This window comes from Anas platyrhynchos, chromosome 1, assembly GCF_047663525.1.
Source record: "Anas platyrhynchos isolate ZD024472 breed Pekin duck chromosome 1, IASCAAS_PekinDuck_T2T, whole genome shotgun sequence".
Classification (NCBI taxonomy): Eukaryota; Metazoa; Chordata; class Aves; order Anseriformes; family Anatidae; genus Anas; species Anas platyrhynchos.
In genome coordinates this window covers 203,456,414-203,474,506 of record NC_092587.1, presented here as the reverse complement: position 1 = coordinate 203,474,506, position 18,093 = coordinate 203,456,414, and the positions used below count along the sequence as shown (strand labels likewise).

Genomic DNA, 18,093 nt, shown 5'->3' with positions numbered 1-18,093 from the left:
TAATTTTTTTTTTTATTTCCCTTCCTCATGAAAAGAAATGAAAGCTGCTAGAGATATAGACAAGAATGCAAAAAGAATGTAATGTCTAATGAGACAGAGGAAGTTTTTAGAGCTAGATATTTTTCATTAAGGGATGCATGTGGAGACCGTAATGTGGTAGGGTGACATTAGCATAAATAAATGATAAGTAGAATTGAGCCACAGATATGGTTTGTACCATTACCCTAATGCTGGAATTAAAACATTGTGATCAGGCTTCATTTCCTGTCTGTCTTTGTGTGTGCAAACTCACCTGGTGTTCAAGCAAAACCAGTGGATGTCTATGTGTAACTAAGTTAATAATCCACACGGATAACTGTACTGAATTTTGCCCAGGTATTGCTGGCTGTTAATTTTGATGTAGTGTGATTTATATGTATCACTGCACGATGAAAGCCACATAGAGGTAAATTTTCTTATCTTTAAAAGGAGCTGATTAAAACCAAATGCCTGGAGGAGAATTCTCACTCCGGAACTCTTCTAAAGTCAACTGAATTTTTTTTCAGGTCCACACAGGCATTATTGACAGCGGAACTGGATTAACTAATTTAGTTTTCCATTAATATGTAATAAATGGTATCTGGGGAGTTATAATGCTACTGATTTTACAGCATGATTACGGAATGGAGACAGAAGTACTTGAACGCATGACTGTCAGAAAGAAAGGAAAATGGGAAAGTGCATCAAGGAGTTAAGTGAGATGAAGAGGAAGGTAAACCCAAGCCAGTTCATTAATGATGCTGCAAATTGCTTGACATGGGAAATGCACCTCTTTGCATGATTTCAGTATATTGTTGGTGCCTTACTACTACTACTAATAGACATGACACCAGGAGCTCAGGGTAAGTGCCAGGTATGTTAGGAATGCAGAACCAAATAGAGTGGGCAATGGAGTGGTTAGAAAGGTAGCAGAGCAGAGAAGGGATACGCAAGATGGTGTTGAATACCAGCCAGAGGTCGCCTGACTGCAGTTTCCAAGCAAAGTGGTAGGGCAAATAATGGAACAAATTAAAAGAAAAACAAAACAAAACAAAACCAACCAACCAACCAACCAAAAAAACCCAACAACTACAAAAAAAAAAACAACTTGAAATCAGATGCATGTTTCCAAGAAAGCTGTTGACATAGTATGGAGAAGTCTTCAAGGCTACGGAAAGACCTTTTGAGAGAGGCAAAGTGGGATGTTTTTAAAACCATCTAGCTGCTGTTTGACAGCTTGTCCCTATGAGAACAAGCATCACATAGGTGTACTTCAGGACTGATAATAAAAAATATATATAGCTATGTCATCAACAAATGAAAGGACATTTTGTCTTGTTCCCACATGAAAATGTATGATGTCAGAACTTGAAATCCAAGAACAAAGGTGCTCATGCTACACTAAGTCACACATATTCAATTAAGCATGCGCCTTTTCTCCTTCCTGATCATCAATTATTCTTTTAAAAGTAGTCGGTTTTTCTTTCTCCCTACCAATAGTGCAGTGCTCTCCGTTCCAGCCCGGGCTGCATTCACACTTGCCATCCCGGCATGTCCCGTGCTCATTGCAGCGTGGGTGACACGCTCGCTGATCACAGGCTGTGCCCATCCATCCCTCCTCGCAGCGGCAGGTGCCTCCGACACAAATGCCATGTCCTCCGCAGTCCGCTGCACAAATCTCTGTGGGAGAGGAGAAAAGAGAGAGGAGGGGATATGGGTGGAGAGAAGGGAGAAGGGGGGAAAATCCAGAATGTTATTGTTAAGAAAAGCAGCCACACTTCACTACCTTGCCTTACAGGGCAATGAAAGGAATTCCTGGAGCTCATAACACTAATCCTTCCTGACAATAAGAATCTAATAAGTATATTGCAAAAAAAGAGAGGGACATGGATTGCAGAGGTCTGCTGTGATTGATCCTCCTATTTGCTTTCTAATTCTCTTGCACTCCTCGAGCTTTTGTGATCACCGAATCCAAAGGGTTTGGCTCTTCCAATAAGCAGAACAAAAGTCACATTTAATTAAAATCTGGTTAAGTGTGGAAGCAATGTACTGATAAACTACTGATGCTAAAGTTAAGTGCTGGCAAAGCCTGTTTATGGCTTGTTAACCCGCAGTTCTAGGGATGGGATTCATTAAATCCCTTTGCTGTTTAAAATTAATACAGAGAATATATATAGAATGGATTTCTCTGGAACTTGCACATCTGATATGTCTCTGTTCTCCTACCATCCCATTAAAAACCCCTTCTCAGGCATTTGGAGGTACTTCCATACTCTTTTTGTGAGCTACATGAGCTGGGACTTGCAGGACGGTGCTTGTTCCCCGGTCTTATTGGAGTTAACTGAAACAGGGCGTCAGGGCTGGGTATTTTGGTACTTACCTCCTAAAAAGAAAGGAGCTAAAGGACATTGGCTTTTCAGAGGTGCTGGCCTTTCCCACCCCCTGTGAGCTCCACACAGACACACATAATATTTTGATCCAGCAGTAGGCATATAGGTAAAACCTCGCTAGCCCTTGGCTTGAATTTGGGAGACCGCACTGTATTACATCTGCACTGTATGTGTCTGTATAAACTGAGATCTGAAGGAGAGCAGATACCCATGAATCAGGTGTTAAAGCATCTGGTACCACCATGACTACAGAGGACCGATTTCAAGGAAAAAATTAAAACCAAATAGTGGCATAGTGTTATACCACAGATGAAATGAAATGAATCTATTTCTTCTTCTCCAGGCTCATCACCTGACTGCTCACTCTTGATCTCTTATAAAGACTGCACTCTCCTCTTTTCAATCCTAGTGGCAATTCAGAGTATATTTCCCACTATCAGGTGTTCTATCTCTTCTCTGACTTCTGCATCTAAATTGGGTTAAACTTTCCCAAATGTTTTGTATTCGAGCCTTTTGCTTGACTGAGCCATTTATAGATTTGATAGGGTAGGGGCACAGTTCCCCTTGGGGAGAGCGGAGAGAAGATGTGAACAGACGAAACGCTGGGCTGAAAGAGCAGGAAGGGGTACCAGGGTGCTCTGCAGAGCACATTTTCTCTCTGTTCCCCTACCTGGTGAATATCTCGGGCACTGTCTGTGCCAGTCCATCCCCAGTGCCTCTCTTTGTGCCTCTAAGCATATTAAGTGCAGAATTCAGGCCTCGAGGCTGGCAGCGAAGGGGAGTCTGGTATTATACAAGACATTTACTTCGGGTCACTGGCTGCACATAAAATATTCAAAACTACTCAGCCTGCATTAACATCATACCTGACTGAAAGCCTTACTTATGTTTGCTTTAGTATTTTGCTAATTAATACCACCGGTAGCAGGAAGCTTTGGCTGCTCAGGGACTTTTGACACACTCCTGACGTGGGGCTGGCACATCCCCTTGACTCTGGGAGGAAAGTTTTGCACCAGGCCACAGGAGAGGTTTGCAAGGCCTTTGGTCCCTCACACTGAAATGGACTATAAGAGTAATAACAGCGATGTTTTGCATGTCTAGCAAATGCCTTATTTTCCAAATGCAACATAAACACAATATCTGGTTCCTGCTTACTTCAGCTCAGGGCAGTGGAACTGTTTCCAGTCAGACTCCTTTTGCTGCAGTGGCTCAGATATCTCCAAATGCCCCTGAACACTTAGTTCTATATACATAAATCTCTAATGAAAGGGCTGTGGAGTTCAAATGCAGTTAAGACACTCAGACACTGTCCCATATACAGTCAAGCTTGCTTGGGCAACTTGGGTGTTTAAACCATGGATGTGAAGCAATACGTCTGCAAATACTACTCGCTGCCTAAATATAACTGAATCTGATGTAAGCCTTACTGGAAGTCAGTAGAAGTTACACTCTCAAAAGCTTAAGTCATGTCTGCAGAAGGACTCCTGAGTTGCTTTCAGAAGTTTTTTTACTTTGCATTTGGCATAGAGTGATGGATTTTCACAGCTCCTAGATGTGAGGGAGGTAACATCATACTACCATGGCCATTATGAACATCAGGGATGGTGCAATTATCAACTCGCTATAGGGCTGGAGCCCAGCCGTGTGTGTTTTCTACCCTTCTCCCTAACTGCCAGACAGCACTGTAATGAAGCGTGGGCTGATCAGGGTGGTACGTGAACACATAGGATGCCTTAGCTAATGTAGCACTAAAGCTGCACTGAAAAAAAAACAAACCCTGATTTTCCTTGGCTGACCTGATGAACAAAGTCTGGGGGAGGATAAAGGAACCAGCAGATAAAAAATTTAAGGCTTGATTTATGGTACAAAATTCCAGCACGCTGAGAAGCAATGCCTTGAGAAAGTGCAGTTCGAGACTGATGGAATTTAAACCCAAATCAGAAAAGTATTGTTGTGGTTTCTGGTGCTTCTTGTCAGAATTCTGGTTATTAACTGGCATTCTTTATTCATACGTGTTGAACTTTACACCTCAGAATTACAGGATCCCCTGAGTGGCTGGTGGTGTCCCTGTGGTGCCAGCCCTGCTCCAGCAGGGCCACCCCAAGCAGGGGGCCCAGCCCCACATCCAGGCGGCTGCTGGAGATCCCCAAGGAGGAGCCCCCAGCCCCTCTCTGGGCAGCCTGTGCCAGGGCTCCGGCACCCGCCCAGCCCAGCAGAGCTTCCTGAGGGGCAGAGGGCACCTCCTGGGCTCCAGGCTGGGCCCGGGGCCTCTGGGCCTGGCCCTGGGCACCCCTGAGCAGAGCCTGGCTCCGGCCTTTCAGCACCTCCCGGCAGTGCTGGTGGCCATGGCTGGCAGCCCCCAGAACCTCCTCTTTAAAATACTAGATAACACATAATTTTACATGCTCTTAGTTCACCAAGCAATGTAGAAAACACTGTCTCAGTTACTTTTCATCTTCATTATGTCCCAATCCCTAGTTTTGACCTCCAGGCCTATCATTAACATGGGGATACCACTGGCACTGTCAGGCCCAGAGACGTGCAGGAAAATTGGCATCTTGGAGGGCTCATCCCCCTGTGACTCCAAAAGTCCACGTGAATATCTGAAGTACTTTACTGCTATCTACTTAATTTTTTATCTTCAGTATGAGGATATTAATCAATTTGAGTTGTAGCGGGTATTTTTTGATGTTCCATGTTATTTCCATTTTCACAGATAAACAAGGCATAAAGCAAAATGGTAGATCTACAGGTATATGTGAACTCTGTGACAGGCACAGGACCTCCTAGATATCCTGATATCCAGTCTTGTCTCCTGTCTGTCAGGGAAATGACAGCTCATGGTAGGTCAGATATCTACAGGCTGGTGGTGCAGAAAAAAAAAAAAAAAAAGGGACAAAAGGAAGCTATTTTGAGTGATATTCAGAAGCCTTCATAGGGTTATTTAAAGGTGTGAAACCAGGATAATGGAGTGACATTCAAAAATGGCGAAGAGATTAAGAAAAAAAAAAAAAGCACTTTCTGAAAGGCAGAATCTCTGTGGAGTCATTCCTATGAAAAGGGATGGAAAACCCACTGGGACATTTACATCTTGACTGAAATATTTCTCAGGCAACGTGCTGCCAAGGCACAGCTTTGCACAGGCAGGCCAGGGACACAAAATGCTGCGTGCTCGGCAACAACCAGATCGTAGGCTAATCCAGAACTGGGACGCTGGGGACATTTGGGGTTTCATCTCCCACACAGCTGAGACCCCAGTCATGCCACCGCCCACGCAAGGGAGTACAGGCTCCAGGCTGTGAACATAGAACTCGTATATAATGGATATATAAGGTGGTTTTGCATTCCCAGGCCCCAAAAGCTGTAATAAAGAACCTCAGCTGTGAAAAACACTTGTGAAGGAAACTACTTACGACAGTCTCCTTAAAATGTAGTTTAATTATTTCTGACAGGGAACCAGGGAGCCAGGAACTCTCAACTCTAAATCTTCCATTTAGCTGCCAGTTTAAAGATAGATGGGAACCATACAATATAAATAGCCTTACAACACTCATCCTGCTCTACGCCTCAGCCCCCTATAACAAGGTGCTCTTAAATGCTCACAGATATCTAATAGGTGATTAAACAGTCGGAGGAGCTTTTACTTTTTTTTTTTTTTTTTTGGTGGCACTCAAAGAAATGATCAGAATGGATTTCAGATTAAGTTTTCACTTAAATCCAGGTCTTTCCAGGCATCTCACAGAATCTCACACGGCTAACTTACAGAAGAGGGCCGGTGAATCGTTGCTCCGTCATTCAGTCCCAGGGACAGAATTTGCCACCTCCATTCTTAATACAAGCTGTATTTTTGTGGTACATTTCCCAATTCTGTTGTTAAAATTAGAGGACATGATTAGCTAACATCTGAGCTGTGCAAGCAAATGAGAAGGAAAGCTGTTAATTCTCCTGTTACAGTATTCACAGGCTCTGGCCAGCTGTATTATATTGCTCCTGCCTATTTAAGCTTAGTGAGGACACTGTGCTTGTGTATAAAAGCACTGCCTGTTAAATATTTTCACACCAGCTGTTCCCAAAAGGTGACTAAATATTTCCTTTCATCTTTAATCTCCTTTGCAGTTTGTACGAATAGATTAGCCGTTCTTTATCCTTTCCTGGAGGTGCATTGTGTTTTACTTCATCTTGCCATCCAGCTTTTAAAGCTGCCTGCAGTTCCTTGAAAGAAGGGGGTCTTCTGAGCAAATCTGAAGTTTTGCAAACTCTGCCCAATTCTAAATGGGGATATGAACCTCACTGTCCTTACAAGTCACAACTAGCCCATGAACTTCTGTGGGAAATACTTGGACTATTAGCTTGGACTTGAGCTTTGCTCCCTGACACTTGGACTCAGTAGATAGCACTGATGGACTTTAATAGATTCAGGATGCTGTGTTTTATCTGAGAATCAAGTTCGTTTCTATTTTACCATCTGGGTTTTCACTGGGTTTACTGCCTAGGTTTGGCATCTTCCATTGTCTGGATGTCACCCTGCCTTATGTCAGACTTCTATGTGAGGAACAGAACTAAGCCTAGTTTTCCTCTCGAGGTCAAGGAAGAAAGACAGGTGACTCCAGAAGATGAAACACCTGAAACCTCTTGCATGAACATCTTCTGGAACAGACTGTGCTCAAAATAGTGTTGAGTTTTTTGTGGTTCACCTAGGGGAGGCTCAGGTGCTTCACAGAGATTATCCTTAGAAAAGGATAATGCCATTCAGGAATGGTGAAGACATGTGAACTCTGATCTCTCCTTGTTCCAACAAAATTCTGGTTATTTTTCATGCAAATAATCAAAAAGAAAATATTTGTCTTCAGTTTCAAGACCTGCTCTATTCCATCTCTGCTCACCCCCATCTGGGAACCAGACTATGAGTCCAGCCTCTTCTGCCTGCTGGTTACTTTTTGTACAAATGGCTTTTTCTTTTTCTTTTTTTTTTTTTTTCCTCATTATCCTCTCATGACTGGGGGAGAGACTTCCCTCTGGTCTGTAAAGCTGCCTCAGTATTGCTCAAGTCTCTCTTAAAAATCCTAAACCACCTTGGAAACCTACCAAAATCTTGACGGCAGTCACTGATGTGCCGTAACTTCTGCGTATTGCATTGACCAAAATTCTGTTGTAATTTTATTGTATCTCCATCAGCTTGTCTCTGGCTGCTGTCGCTTGCTTAATGCTTCAGAATCCCAGCTATCTGAGGCCAAGATTATGCTTTTTCTTCTGCATTTGCACTGTGCCAGGTGTAATGAGGTCACAGTCCATTAACAGCACTTCAGAAATAAGAAAGCTAAAGCAATTACTCATACAAATAAAAACCTTGTACCTGTTTTTTTATTTATTTTTTGCATATCCTGCTAAAAACTGACCCAAATCTGTCCCCTTAAGAATAAAATGTCTGCTATGTTGCCTTTGATATTTCAGAAGAAAAAAGGGAAAAGAAACCCATCAAACACTAGCCACCGGTGTAATGCTTTGTTCATTGCCCTTTTTAATTGATAAAACAGACATGGTAGCTTCCAACACAGGATGTGGCATAATCCAGAGTTTCATATTATTTTCACATTATATTAAAGAATTGGTTTGAGAAAGAGGGATAATGATGTCAGTTTGTGCTTAATTTATGACAAATCCATTTTTACGTGTTTACCCCTACCCCAAAATCCTAAAATTGGCTTGATAACAGTTTAAAGCTTTCCAGCTTAGAGAACAGCAATGCAGATGAAATTTTTTCTTTAGCATTCATGTGCTGCAGAATCAGAGATTTAGCTGCTTCTGACCTGCCTGCTAAATCCTTTAATAAATATGGATTTAGTGCTAAAATATAAGATCAGGTGAAATTGCTCAGAGCTTCCTGAAAACTGGGGCAGTTCCACTGACCTTCAGCATATTAATGGAAAATTTAATAATTAAAAATCTGCCTTAGCTGGGATTTTCCAGTTTCAAGTTGGTTCATCTGAGGCAATTTCCCACCTCAGCCAGATTTTTCCAGAAAAGAGGCACAGGAGGGGGGCACTGCACAGAGCGAAAAGGCTCTGTTTGGTGAAGAGCTAAGCCTTGTTTTCACAACCTGCCTTTGCTCTCGAAGGCAAATTATGGGGAGTTTCTGTATCCAATATAAAGATGGAGAAAAACAAAAGGTCTGTAATCAGCATGATTTAGATAGCAGCGAAGTGCTAAATACACGCTTCATAATGAAACGTAATTTCCAGTGTGATGAAATTCTAATTTATGTGATTTGATAACTCTGTGGTGACACATGAACTCCTGTGCTGGAACTGAAGAAGGCACAAAGCTAATTAGCTTTTCAAAATACCCCTTTAAAAGCGTTATAAGGAAAGGTAGCAAGGCAAAGCGCAAAAAGAGCGATCTGAATTTTCTGCCCTTGCCACCCCAGTAACAGGTTGCCGCCCCAGCATGGACTCCTCTGCAAAGCATCCCGTCCCAGTAACTACTGGGAACAGCTGAGCAACTTGTGGCAATGTCACTAATTGAAGGTCGTTTGTCTTTTCACTCAGAGATCACGACCTAGAGCAAGGTCTGCATAATTTGATGATGTTGTACAAATAAACTGTTTACTTATTATTTTCAAAATATATCGGTTATTGAAGTAATACTAATATATAAGTAGCAATTATTACTTATGTCAATATATTAAAAGGCTGTAAGCAAGATCTGCATAATTTAATGCCTTTATACAAATAAGAAGTTTACTTAAAATATATCAATTATGTAAGTAATACTAACATGTAAGTAATTATTATTTATGTCAATAAATAGAAAATCTGTTTGTTTTTAGGAATTAAACTGCTGGTACTGAGACAACTTCCTACTCCACTTAAGGGTCTCAGTGTATTTACATAGCTCAGAATATACCTGTAAAGTAACAGTTATTTCTTTTCTTCCCATAGACGAGGAAACTGAGATTAAAGGATGCCCTCCAGAGACAGAAAATGAATCCATCAGCTCTACTGTCATCCCTCATCAGGAAAAGCACTGACCTGCAGCAGTGGCTTTGAAATGGGACTCTGGACACCTGAGCTTTATACCTGCTGCACCCGAAGCTCTGAAGGAGCATCCTGGAGGACCTGCACTGGGGGATGCATTTAGTGCATTACAGCGTGACACTAATTAGGGTACCGGAATTGGCCTAAGAGTTGATTCTTGCCAGGCTCTGCAGGAGACCTGAGTACGGCTCTTCCGTACAGGCAGAGGGGACATCGCTGCACTTGCAGAACACACTGGGTTTACACAAATTAGGTATAAACCATGTGCATGACAGAAGAGGAGAGTTTTGACTCTAAGTGGTTCAGCTGGCTTAGCTCGAGGAGAAGGGCTGGTGGAAATCCCTAGTAAAAGAAAGCACCCATCCCTGGTCCCCAGCTAGACAGAAAAGCTTAACCCCGCTTCAGCTCTTTCCCCCATTTTCCTCCTGGTATTTAGTTCTTTGCTTGCATAAGCAGCTTTGTGTTTAACTGAAAGGTTTCTGCAAATCCTTTTCTAGGTCTCATCTCTTTGGGGACTTGAATCGGGAATCTGGGCAGCTCTGAGCTGCCTAACTTGGAGATGAAAAGTCCCCAGAGCAGCTGCTTACCTAGTGCTGGCAGATTTGGGAGATCTGTCCCACTAGAGCCCTGGAAACCACCTTCAGTCTCTAAAAAGCACAACAAATGAGTTGGGTACAGTAATTTCCTTCAACTGATATTTGTCTGTGCTCCAAGATCGAGTCTCTCACGCTGTAAACATACAGCACCTAGCACAAGGGGACTCTCGGGAGTTCTTGCTAGAAATAGGAGCAGGAAGAACAGAAGCAATCGTTAGCAGTCCCCGTGGTAATGGATCAATGCTCTAAACCAGTCTATGCAGCTGCACAATGTGCAGTGCTACAGTTGGCATGTCTTAAAAAGACAACAAACTCACTTTTAAGTCCAATTTCAGCTTGCTTCCTTTATTTGCATAAAGGTTTTCCAGCTCCCGTCCGAAATGCTGTTACTCTGTGAGATGAAATTCCATTAAACTCGTCTTCTGCCTTCTATCAGCCTCTGTTTTCTACAATATTTATACCTTATTTTCATCCCTGCCTTAAATGTTAGGGACTGACCATCACATTGTGTCTAAAGCATCTCCTCTATTGCTGAAATTTACTTTTGTATTCCTGTCAATCTCGCTTTTATTTATTATTCTGAACTTTATTTTAAACTGCCTCTTGCTGTTGAATAGCAGGACACGAAATGCCAGGTATTGAAGGAGCTTGGAGTCTTGAAGTCTTGGAGCTAAGATTTGTTGAATAAAAATAAATATCCCAAAGTGCAGGATTATGTTTTTCTCTTTGATGTTTAATTGGATCTCTGAGCTTTCTGGGATGTGAGTTAAAGTTTCCCAGAGAAGAAACAATTCCTAGTGTATTAAATGAATTTCCTAACAAGGATTCTTCTCTGGACTGATTTTGATTTCCTCCCTGTGTCCGTAAGGAGGAGATCATTTGACAGTAAACACTTCCGCTGATGCTTACAGTCATTAAAAAGAGCTAATTTATTTCTCAGTTCTATGCAGTTTGGGTTTGTCTAAATAAATTCAACAGAGCATTTTCAAGTGTGTACGCTGAAGTAATTACAAACTAGATTTGCTTGGGATTTCCTTACCCAGAGCTCAGCATGACTGTGCACAGTCCCAATATGGTTTTCTTCCTCTTCAGACAACTTTTTACTGAGGAACTTTGAAATGTCATTGTTATTAATATTTCACCTTGCTTTTTCACAAAGAGACACAGAACTTGTACGAAGTGTGTGGGGCTGACATATCCAGAGGTTAGATGTCTCTGCCTATCCATGCAAACGGGATGCATCAACAGCTGTTGGGAAAACTTTGTACCCCCTGTGCTTTCAATACACCTCAACGCTGGTCTGGAAGGATCACCTTTACGGAAAAGAAGCAAAGCTTTCTCCAAAACCCCTTCAAATTTTCACCTGCCAAGATCATTACAAAATTGCTCATGAGTGCAAATGGTGGTGATAGTTTTTAGAGTATGGGCACCTTGGAACTTGGAAGGGGGCAGAGAGGTAATATGGCATTCACTGTGTCCACTTCAGGCTACGGCATCACAGATTTCTGGCCTTCTACAACCATTGAATCACTGTATGATTACCTCTGGTCTTGGGTTATTTTTGCTTGCTCATTTTTTTTTTTTTATTTTATTCTATTTTACTGACTGCAAGATTATTGCCCCTATTGTTTCATATCAGCCATTCTATATTGGAATGAAACATGATTTCAGAATGCCAAAAACAACCAGAAACCTTTTATGTGAAACTCTAGTCAACGTGAGCTCCAGCAGTGCCAGAGTTCAGGATCACAGTGGCAGGGGCTACCCACTGACAGCAGCGTGGAATTGACTTAACCCAAGTGGGAAAACCATGATGAGGTATGTATGACCTTCCCTGACTACACACAAGTATTCGTCTTGTTGATATTCCTGCAATATTCTGATTAAAAGAGGGAATATTCAGAAGCTGAGGTCCAGACTCACAAAACTGTGAGTATGTCTACATGGTCTACTGTGAGCTGTTGACAAATTGATTGGCCAAATTTATTAGACATGATCTATCTTCAGTTCAAAAGCTGCTCGATTGCCCTACTCTACAGAGATGTACACTGATCCCTATGGTTTTACAAGCATCATTTATGTGCTTGTAAATGCAGTGACTACGAGGTTTCGGGTTTTCAATTGGCTTGATCTGCTGGCTTTATCTGCAAACGAACACGAAGAACCTTGCCACATCGCTGTTGCAGGGTAATGGTTTTGTCCCTTGGTGACAGCTGGATTACACTTACTGTGCCAAAGAAATGACTTAATGTTGTTTAAAAAAGCAACGACATCATGACAGATATTCTACTGTAGACAAGAGGCTCAGCTGAAACAAGACCCCATACATGATGTAAGTCCAGAAAATGTACGGACTCTAAGCCTCCTCTTTTCAATAGCGGAGAATAAACCCAAATTTGTTCATCAGAGATGCATACGTTTTCAGTGATACAAGCAAATATGCAAATTGCTTAGCCATGCTCAAAATACGCTGTTTTAACAGTAACCTGTTGTAAGCACGGAATGTAACAGCTTGTTGTGTGCTGTGAATCAGTTATTCTTCAAATCGTCCAAGTTAACATGAGCCCCACAGTCTGGTGTATCGCTGCTGTTTTCAGCCAGGAAAGTCCCCAACACAAAGCGTAATTGAGCCAAACAAAAAGCACTTTTGAGCTCATGGTGTGACTGCTGAAGTCACATTTGGAGATAGGGAGGAATGTCGAACTAAAATTGGCGTGCTGGGAATTAGCCCTAACAAACAGGGAACGGAATAGCCTTCCCGTTGCCCTCTGAGGGGTCCATAGGTTGGCACTGGTGCTAGAAGAGCTGAAACGAGAGAAAGAAGCTGTGCTCATCACAGTGTGCCTAAGGGCAGTGAAGAGCAGGGACTGCTTGTCACACCACTGGACTCACACTGCCCTAAGCCTGAGATGTGACCTAATCAGACCAAACATTTTGTGATCCGATGGCCAGACACAGACGGGTGATATCGCCACTTACTGGCTTTGGCCCAGTTTGAAATGAAAGCTAGAACACAAGTTTTCAGTTCCTTCAATCTCACAATTGGTCCCTGTATTTGACCAAGACTGCTGCAAACAGAAAAACGGCTAAAACCAGAAAGGTGGCTAAAAATAAGCTCCTAAACAGATCCCAAAGATGAGATAAGTTTAGTGGATCTCTGGTTGGCCAGAGGAATGCGCTAAGCCTATTTCTCTACTATCAGGTTGCAAGGAGGAACTCGTATTTGAAACATAAGTCGTACTTTCTATCTTGTTGGGAACTTTTCCCCCTCTTTAGTGTGTTCTTCTAATCTTCTTACCAGAAGGATATTTGGACTTTCGAAGAATTGGACTCCCAGCAAAAATAACTGCAGCCTTCCTCAACCACTGCCTTTTTTTTTTTTTTTCTACCACACAGGGGTCTCTACACATTTTCAATAACCAAAGGGAAAGACAGTAAAAGGGTATTCAAATGAAAGCCTTCCTGAATACTTTTATTTCATATGTTTTGGCTGGTTTTAGTCTTTTATTGCATTTTTAATAAAAAGCCTAGAATACTTTAAAGGGCGAGTTGATCTTGGGAACGGGTAGGCTGAAATCTGTGCTCGCAACCCAGACGACATCAAACGCTTTATGTTATGCAATGATAAGTTTCTTGTTAACACTTTTGATTCTCTGGATTCCCTTATTCCTACACAATTCACAAAGCAGATATCTGCTCGGCAGAGTCTCTGATAGCCTTGTGTAACAGCTCTGGGCTGCACATACTTCATTCCCTCAGAGAGAAAACTTCTCCGCACACAAATAAAATGGGGAAGATCACAAGTTCACAAATCAGCATGTTACGGTTCTGCAAAGCTGAGGATGAAATCTCTGCTGGTACAAAACATTTCCTGGCCTTCAATGACTGTTAAGGGACCAAGTAAGGCTTTGGGGAGTAGGTTTGCAATTTCAGTATCGAACCAGGTCTGATTGTGATGGTATCTTGTGAAGTCTACCCCTGAAGTCCGTGTGCTCCCAAAATTTCGGTTGCTCCAGATTGTTTCTCGCTATACTGTAGGAGTAGTGAGAACAAGCTCCAAGCTGAAGGAAGATTATTCACAGTGGAATACAGGCTGCCCCCATTATCTATTTCTTAAGCCATTAGGATCAAAAATATACAGATGCTTATCAGTTTCACACATTATACCCTGAGATTTAGTTCTCTCGTTCTTCCCCGTGTGTTTTAAATCAAAGAAAAAGATGATGTAGTGGCTTCCTAGGCATTAAAGGGGGAACTACCATCCTCTGTAGTGAGGGACCGGCCTGTATTATGCAACAGCTGATATAACACCCATCTTTTACAGAGACATTCTTACCCCGCAATGAAGAAAATGATGGTCTAAAAGAGGAATTATGTGAACATTTTCCGGGGATGGATTTTTATCTTGGTGGCCTTGGGCATGACATGAATTTAACATGAGACTTTGTTTTGCAAGGTTGACACCAATAAGCCCAAGGAAATCAATTTTTTTTTCACACATGTTGTGTTAACCCTGGTGCTGTTTGACCAACGGGATATGACAGTGTCTGATAAGATATATGAGAGCTGTGTTTCTGTGTGCGCATGTGATAATCTGCGCAATTCCAGATGAAAAAAGACATCGGAAAATAAAGATGCATTTGCTGTGGCTTTCCTCTTTAAAAGTTTGTTCTTTTTGGTCTTCTTATCTACTAATCGGAATACAGAAAATATGCCTGTATCAGAGAACCGCACAACTTTGTGGTGGGGAACTCTGTTGGGTGCTTTCTGAAAGAGTTTCTCCGCTGTTAATTTACACAACCCAACTGGTAATAAGAAAATCAGCTATTACCATTAGCTGATAGAGAATCCTAAATCTAATCATTGTTGGTGAATGGACATTAATTGACCTATACTCCTGCAAAGTAAACTGGAGCTTTTCTGTTGACCTCAATGTGCTGTGTAATGATTTATAAGAACGTGTTTTCCCTGCAACCAGAAATCATGGGTATGCGTGCCATGCTAGTTTTATTCTTAATCCAACTTTCCAGACTATCAAAAGTAATAAAGCCATCTAGGACTGCTTTTCAGCTGGTGGATAAATACCTGGTCTCCTTCTTACCCTATGGATATTCACACTATTTCCCCACCGAGCAAGGAGGCCAGCTTTATCTAGGCATATCTGCAAATATTGTGATGATTATGTAGCAGTTTGAGGCCTCCCCTAGTCTGTTTTAACAGATCACATAATCAAAGAGGTGATTTCCTATTTTGTTTATGCTGTATCTCACAGTTTTGTAATTGTCTCTCTCTAGAAGAATCTGATCATAACGCCTGCTGAGACTTCTGCAGTTATTAGGCAGAACTGAGGATCTCTCAAAAGCTGAAACCCAGACGGCTCCAAAGTAACACGAATTACCCAAATACGGAGGCGGCTGAATCGATGAGGACTCAATTAAGCTCTCTTTCAAGGATTTCCACTTAACTACAATCTGAACAGCCCTCTGCAGATGTTTCTCTTCTCTAGGGCAACTGTCCTGCTAAATTGGCAATGTCATGGGAAATCTAAAGGCAGGAGGGGATGGCATGAAACTTGGCTTCATCCAGAAACATTTTTTTCTGGCCACCAAAGACATTTATAACATTTCCAATGATGGTAAGTGTGGCCAGGATAAATGCCTAAAATTTTGGCAGTTATCACTGGGGGTGCAATTTTTAAATCTTAACTGAGTGCCAAAGATCTTGGAAACAAATTCAGAGGATCTGGGAGCTGAGGCTGAGACCCTGTAGCTCTGACCTGTAGATCATGCACGATGGACATAACATTAAGAAATGCTGAGGAGATGGATGGTTGGAAACTCTGTTCTTATCCCAAACTGTAGGCACTCTGTGCCTCAAAAGTCTGGCTATAAATCATCGGGAAGTAGTATTTCCTCCATACCAAAGAAGGGAAAAAGGGTCATCTTTAATTCAAATGACGTATCCTCAGAAAACACTGCTACCAGCCCAAGTGTTGAGAGAAGCTATGGATAGGATCAAACTTCTAGACTTCATGAGATATGACCACGCAAGCTCGGTTTCAGTCTCTGGCCAGGCATGCTCTCTTATCCTTTTCAAAATGTGAAGTAAAACATCATAACTCATAGCTTCTATAGGAGTCCCAGTAAAATCCTAGTTCCAGTTGCTAACTCTCATCATTAAATGTACATTCTATGATTTTGTGTCTATCCTGACAATTCAGGACCAAGTAATATTCCTACTTCTCTTCTCCAGTCTAGTTTTAAAGGTTTGCACTGGGTGTCAACTGTGCATGAAGTGAGTCACTACGAATGAGCGACTGAGAAGAAATCTTTATCTGCATGCAGGTCAATGTACAACCATTGTCAACTGCCCAGAAAAAAATCTGTATCCTTACTACATTGGGATGTAATATACTTTGTATTATCAATTTTCAGATGATTCTAGTGGGTATTGTGCATGCCAAGATGACAACTGTCAAAGAAAGGACAGTGAAAATCATTGCTTTAAATTTGAGGAAAGTGAAGGACATCAGATAACTCTTTTAAGAATGATTTTGGGTCCAAACATAGCACTATTTTGAAGAGCCTGAGATAGTACGGATGCATCTGTGTTATCCCTCTGGGATGCACTGCATTCCCCAAATACAGAGAACCTGACTCACCTGTTCATTTCACTGCACTCAGCAAATACATCTTATGGTATGTGTTTTGTTGCCTCTTGATTAGCCAGAAGCATTTGGTCCAGTTTAAATAGGTCAAGAGTGAGACTCACTCTTATCACCTATTAAGTTGTGTTTCATGCTACAGCACAGCCCATTTCCTTCTTCCTGCTACACTCAGACAATAAGAGGTTAAGAGAGCTGCCTTATAATGGCTTCATTAGCTGCCATGCTTGGGGAATGAAGTCCTTTGCTAGGGCTCATTAAGAGGTGAAGGGAGATAGCATGGCAAAAGCAGGGGATATAGAGGATCTGTAATGGTAGACTCTGGAGAAAAGGGGTTAGAATGAGTGGTTCCTTAATTACCCTTCTTGTGCTAAGCATTGCCTTGGACTTTTTAGCTGAACTGGGACCTTTTTGTATTTGCTTTTATGGGAGTAGTAGGATGCAACAGGCAAGAGATTTCATCCTCTCCAGGGGGAACTCAAAATACACTTTTCTTCTTCTGCATACAGGTCATCATTGGAATCATCTCTCCACCTCTCATTAAAAGACTCACTTTATAGCAGGAAATATACCAAAAAAGAACTGCATACTGAGGGGAAAGGGACACTGAGAAGCTGTCCCTTGTATGAAAGAGTGAAGCGTGTTTAAGAGAAGTATTTCCAGAGTGAAAAATCTGTGTTACTAAGGCTATACTGGCATTGGGTACACACAGAAGGCTAAAAAAAAAAAATAAAACAAACCAAAACAGGCACATCATTACTTCTTCACTGGCACTTAACATAGTCCTAACTGCTTTGCTGAGCTGATGATGATTTATGCAAGTACTTACGTATTTCACTTAATAATTTCTCTGTACTATTCGTTCCTATTTTAGAGGACAATAAAAATCTGGCGCCTTTAGTCTCTTCTAGAGAACCACCTACAGCCCCCACTGGGCAGAGTGTTGCTACGCGTACTAACATGCTTGCTCACTCTTATTTTAATCATGCAAGAAGAGTACCACACATCCTGTGAGTAAATCTGTCTTTCAAATCAAGTCATCAATTCAGCGGAAAGGTCCGGGTTAGAAATGGAAGTTTACAAATCACCTTAGCTGTGATTTTAGCTGTGAGGCACAATAACCTGAATGTTACAAGCAGCTTGGTGAGGAAAAAGGTCTTGGCATGATGCTCAAGTTTGTCTCAAATAACCTCACACTGCCAAAGAAAGTTTGCACTAGATGGATTTATAAAAGCAGTATAAGGAAAGCTTATAAATCATCTGTACACGACCCTGCAGGTTAACAAAGGGAAAGTGAATTCTGTTTGCGTGTAGAAATGAGCAGTTTTCTAAATCCATCCCTGCAATCCCCAAACCTCCACATAAACTCAGAATAATGACTCAATTATGAA

General features: G+C 41.7%; 1 protein-coding gene across 17 annotated transcripts in view; it reads right to left on the bottom strand.

Annotated features, from left to right (window-relative positions):
* Positions 1–18,093, bottom strand: part of TENM4 (teneurin transmembrane protein 4) — a 1,639,674-nt gene that overhangs the window by 125,423 nt on the left and 1,496,158 nt on the right. For all 17 annotated transcript variants that reach the window (XM_072032862.1, XM_072032864.1, XM_072032863.1 and 14 more), the window contains one exon: positions 1,513–1,698. In XM_072032862.1, the coding sequence (XP_071888963.1) occupies positions 1,513–1,698 (186 nt within the window). The remainder of the gene's footprint in view (positions 1–1,512; positions 1,699–18,093) is intronic.